The sequence below is a fragment of the Dreissena polymorpha genome, chromosome 12 (assembly GCF_020536995.1).
Source record: "Dreissena polymorpha isolate Duluth1 chromosome 12, UMN_Dpol_1.0, whole genome shotgun sequence".
NCBI classification, from domain to species: domain Eukaryota; kingdom Metazoa; phylum Mollusca; class Bivalvia; order Myida; family Dreissenidae; genus Dreissena; species Dreissena polymorpha.
The window spans coordinates 25,933,510-25,939,509 of NC_068366.1; the positions used below are offsets into that span (position 1 = coordinate 25,933,510).

Genomic DNA, 6,000 nt, shown 5'->3' on the forward strand with positions numbered 1-6,000 from the left:
GGGGGGGTGAGTAATGACATCTGGGCCCTTTCTGGAATATTCTTTAGCCTGTTTTTGCAGGAGTAAGTCAGTCTAAGCTAAAATGTTGAATCCTGGACAATTGCTCCCACGGGCAATCGCTCCCACGCTTATTTTGACAAGGTGGAGACAGTCGCTCCTACATTATTTTGACAACCCGGACAATCGCTACTACATTATTTTGACAACCTGGACAATCACTCCTACAATATTTTGACAACCTTGACAATCACTCCTACAATATTTTGACAACCTTGTGAATCGCTACTACATTATTTTGACAACCCCGAGAGTCACTCCTACAATATTTTGACAACCCGAACAATCGCTACTACATTATTTTGACTACCTGGACAATTGTTCCTACGTAATTCCTATCAGAGACATTATTTCGCAAATGATATTTATTGGAATAAGTGACGATTTTGCGAAGCAAATAAAATATCAAAACGGCAGGAGAAATGGAAATGTTGGTCTTTAATTAACTTGTATTTATGATATTATGCACATGGATGTATAGCAAGGAAATATGCAAATACATGTATTAACATTTATATACATATAAACACAATAAAATATGCAAAACAAAACACATTAAAACGAAAAGAAACCTTTATGTATATTTATACACACAGCTGGATGTATACAAGTCAATAATGATTATTCACAACACATTCTAGTTCCCGAGACAAATTTGGTGCCCAACACTCTGAAGAATTGTATCTAATTGTATGAACCAATGGCCATGGTGTTAAAAGAATGTAGGAGCGACTGTCCGGGTTGTCAAAATAATGTAGGAGAGATCGTCCAGGTTGTCAAAATAATGTAGGAGCGACTGTCCGGGTTGTCAAAATAATGTAGGAGCGACTGTCCGGGTTGTCAGAATAATGTAGGAGCGACTGTCTGGGTTGTCAAAATAATGTAGGAGCGACTGTCTGGGTTGTCAAAATAATGTAGGAGCGACTGTCCGGGTTGTCAAAATAATGTAGAAGCGACTGTGCAGGTTGTCAAAACAAGGTAGGAGCGAATGTCCGCCTTGTCAAAATTAGCATAAGAGCGATTGTCCGTGGAAGCAATTGTCTGGATACCTGAAATGTCATATTTTTATAATAGTGTTGACAGTTCATTAGAAACATATCTTTAAATGAAAATTGTGATTTGAGTTATTACATCTAGGCCTTCATAAACCAACTAATTATTTGACTTAAGTCTTAAAATGAATAATATTCTTCATATTATAATGTTTGAAAAGATTCTTTCTTATTTAGTAAAACTTGGCATTTGACACTTCAAATTTCATCACTATTCATTTAGAACAGTGTGCTGAGGACATAAGCTCCATTGATAGCACACATCAATTCAAAGTCTGAAGTAAAATGTATTGGTTCAAAGTCTGTTCTTTTAAATTAAGTCAAAGAATTGTTTGGTGATTATGGGCCCTGGCCCCACATTATTTAATATTCCTAAGTCAGTTTTCACTGGATCAGCTGAAGCTGACCTGTCATATTGTTATAATGTGTACAAACAGTTCCTTGAAAACATATCTTTAAATGACAATGGTATTTAAAAAAATAAATATTGTTTAATGCACCATCCGCTTTTAAATTGTAAATGGAATCAATTATGCCTGTGACTTTCAGGATTCACATCACATGCCCTTAATAACCTTTTTTTGGCTCACCTGATTGCTCAGGTGAGCTTTTGTGACCGGTCTTTGTCCGTCGTCTGTCCGTCCGTCCACATTTGTTCGTAAACATTCTAGAAGCCACATTTATTGTCTGATCTTCATGAAACTTGGTCAGAAGCTTTGTCATAATGAAATCTCGGTCCAGTTCTAAACTAGGTCGTGCCGGGTCAAAAATTAGGTCACTAGGTCAAAAAAAGGAAAAAACTTGTAAACACTGTAGAAGTCACATTTCATGCCCAATCTTCATGTAACTTTGTCAAAATGTTTGTCTTAATGATATGTTGGTTGAGTTCAAAAGTGGTTCCGGTCCGTTGAAAAACATGGCCGCCAGTGGGCGGGGCAGTTTTCCTTATTTGGCTACAGAGAAACCTTGTAAACACTCTAGAAGTCACAATTTTTGCCCAATCATCATGAAAGTTGGTCAATACTTTGTTTTTATTGATTTCCCAGACGAGTACGAAAATGGTCCAGATAAGTGAAAAAACATGGCCACCATTGGGCGGGGCATTTTGCTCTATATGTATATAGTGAAAACATGTGAACACTCTAGAAGTCACATTTTTGGCCCAATTTTCATGAAATTTGGTCAGAACATTTGTTTTCTTGATATGAGAGTTGAGTTCGAAAATGGTTCCGGTCCGTTGAAAAATATGGTTGCCAGGGGGACGGGCAGTTTTCCTTCTATTTATATAGTTAAAAGGCTTGTGAACACTCCAGAAGTCACATTGTTTGCCCAATCATCATGAAACTTGGTGAAATGATTGGTTTTATATATATCTCAGATGAGTTCGCAAATGGTCTCGATCCGTTAAAAAAACGTGGCCGCCAGGGGGGGGGGGTGCAGTTTTCCTTATGTTACTAGAGAGAAACCTTGTGATCGAACCCTATAGAAGTCTAATTTTTTGCCTAATCATCGTGAAACTTAGTCAATACATTGGTTTTATTGATTTCTCGGACAAGTTGGAAAATGGCTCAGATCGGTGAAACACACTTTTTAGCTCACCTGACTGCTTGGGTGAGGTTTTAGAATTGGTCTTTGTCCGCTGTCTGTTCATCCACATTTGGTTTGTAAACACTCTAGCATTCACACTTCTCAAGCATTCTTTATGAAAGTTGCTGAAAGATCTAGGTCAAGTTTGATAACGAGCAAAATCACATAATTAATGCCATAATTAGTGCCCTTAGATTGTCCAAATGTTCATTATATGATACAAAATCCTTGTAAACACTCTAGAGGTCACAATTTTGTTTCAGATTTTATGAATCTTGGTCAATATATATATTTTTGTAAGCAAAGTTTGATGTTTGGTCAACTCAAAATATAGGTCACCAGGTAAAATCTCACAAAAACAAAAACACTCCATACGCCAGAGTTTTGGTTGAATAATGATGAAACTTGACCAGGATGTTTGTCTGGACAATATCTAGGTCAAGTTTTACATTTGGTAAAGATTAAATGAATTGAGTCCTCCCAGGTGAGCGAACTAGGGCCATCTTGGCCCTCTTGTTTTATTTTCACATGTATTTTATATTGAAATAATTATGCTCGAAATAATGTTGCTGTTTTTTGCAGGTGTACATGTAAACCTGAATACCTGAAGAATTACCATTTGCTTGATCATTTGCTTGAGGCTAGAAGCTTATTTGTAGCTTAATTTTGTTGTTGTTGTTGTTATATAATCACATTATGCCCGTAATAATGTCTTTCAGGTAAACTGGCTGGAATGAATGAGAACTCAACAAAAGTGAAACTTCCCGCAGATAAAAGTGACATGAAGTCAATAGTCACAGCAGTTCTTAAAGTTGCCAATGTTCTACAAGTGCCGTCTGCAGAAGAAAATAAATTCTTATTCGCTGCTCGGACCCTGGCAACTCAAACTCTGGTGCTCATTTCCGTGGATACTAAAAACGGGGCTGCTAAACTTACAACCAATTGTGAGAAAATGGTGATAGGCGCAATGTTGATGAAAGACGTGAAAGGGTCACTGGAGGGATAGCAAATTATACAAATTATTGACTTAATGCAGCAGCCTATATATGGGCCTTGTCCTGGCAAAACTGGGATTAATTCATGCGTTAAGTGTCATCCCTGACTACCCTGTGCACAGGCTAATGCGGTACGACACTTTCATCTTTTATGGAATTCTTTCATTTCAAGGAGGTCTTATTTAACCTTTTGAATGCTGGGAAATTTGTCTTCTGCTAAAATGTCGTCTGCTGAATTTCTTAAATTAGCATTTTCTTCGATTTTTTTCAAAGAATACTATCATAATAGCAAACAGTTTGGATCCTGATGAGACGCCACGTTCTGTGGCGTCTCATCTGGATCCAAACTGTTTGCAAAGGCCTTCAAAATTCAGTTCCCGCACTGAAAGGTTTAAATGAAAGTCCAGAAGGAATGATTAGTCTAAGGAGATTGCACAGGCTAATCTGGCATTATGCTCAGTTTTCCAAGAAAGAGGCACAAAGTAGTTAATTGAAAGGAATGGGAGGAAATTGTATCTAATTTACATCTTATTTCTTAGTGTTAATTTGTTTGCATCATTTCTGTATTTGATACTGTGTATTGAAGTGGTAACACTACTTGATTCAACAATGCATGGGTAGATGATACTATTATTTGATTTGTACCAAGTGTTTTTGAGCATATTAATGATAAAATGACTTTCATAAGAAAGGAATAATTTTGTAAGACCTATTGCCAAATTTTATTTTGTTGCAGCTTTAAAATCTAATGCATTCTAAAATTGTGATAGCTTTTGATGTTTTGTGCTGCAAACATCGAATTGTTTTTCAAATATTGTGTGAATATCAACGTGGATTTATTTAATGACCTGTTTTAAAGGAAAAGTCGTCTGTTCACATTTAAGTGGATCCATTTATGCAGTAGTTGTTGCAGTTCTAAAGATTTCTAGTCTTGTGATCATAATACTTATGTAGAGATGCTCCAATGTATTGTGTAGTATTAAAATTATATCAAAGCTCTTTTCAAACGTCATTACTTTTGACATTTTGTGAGAAATTCTGCAAAATATCAATGCTTTGTGAATTGCAGTCAATATTTCTGAAGTCTAGTGCATGTGTGAATTATTTTGATGTGTATAAATTCATACTTAATAGTCAGTTCTAGTTTTATTTAATGACATTATGGAAATAACTACAATACATCTGTTTAACCAAATGAGATGAGATAGTAATATAAATGTAATTTTGGGTTAATTGTTTCAAATGCACAATCAGGTATTAACCGTATTTATTTAGTTTAAATATTCTTATAATGTATTGATACATCTTGGCAGTGTCTCTCAGCCTCTGTTAGCATAATAAGGTATTGTTCCCCTGTTATCACTTGTTACCAAAACAATAGTCGTTAAAATCTGGGTTTTAGAATATTATTCTTTTCATTAAAAAACTATTGTTAAATGATTTTGCAAGGTTTAGTTTAAAAATATTTTATTTAATGAACAAACATGGTAAACATTCGATAACATATACAGTTACAACTGAGTCACGTTATTCCAAAAAAGGATTAGAACGAAAGATCACGATCTTATGGGGTTCTTCTCCATTGGGTATGGTTTAAAACTATATGCCTGATGCTTTTAACACAAATTCTTCAGAAAATGTTAATTAATTGTGAGAGTTATTTTGTTTATTGTGCAATATTTAATTTGTCCAAAGTGCTTCATAATTGAACGTTTATATTTATGATAAAATGTGTTTATGATGATTCGCTGTATAAGGTATACTCATTTTGATAACAGTTCTGAATACTAATTGGTAACATACTTTTCATCTACTTAAATGTGTTAATTAGTAAGTTGTTAAATTATCAAAATGTTAACTAATTATATACATTATGTGGACCAACCCAATCACTGTATAAGTATTAAATAAATTCTATTTTAAATGAAATTGTTTTGAGTTTTGTTTATGCATAGCAATACAAAACACCTTCCATTTGGTTGTATCTATAACGGTCATTGAGTACCATTTCGATTGGACTTAGTTACTATTTCTTCTTGCATCAACCTTTGTATAATGCCATAATGTGTCCAGCCATTTATCGAACACTCAACAGATTTAACTTCCTCGTTTAAATCAAATGTTTGACAAAACAACACAAAATAAAGTTGTGAATTTTTTGGGACAGTCTTACAGTGATAAAAATCCTTGCAAAATCCTGAGGAAAATGAACAATACATTTTAGAAAGATTTGTCCTAATTGTCATCTATCTATCTATGTATACTGCCATGCGCCCTTTAGAACATTATAGGCAGATATGGACATTTTC

General features: G+C 34.8%; 1 protein-coding gene across 1 annotated transcript in view; it reads left to right on the forward strand.

Annotated features, from left to right (window-relative positions):
- Positions 1 to 5,620, forward strand: part of LOC127853317 (AP-3 complex subunit beta-2-like) — a 37,085-nt gene extending 31,465 nt beyond the window's left edge. The window contains exon 23 of the mRNA XM_052387732.1: positions 3,416 to 5,620. Coding sequence (XP_052243692.1) covers positions 3,416 to 3,702 — 287 coding nt within the window. The 3' untranslated portion in view covers positions 3,703 to 5,620. The remainder of the gene's footprint in view (positions 1 to 3,415) is intronic.
- Positions 5,621 to 6,000: the final 380 nt, after the last annotated feature.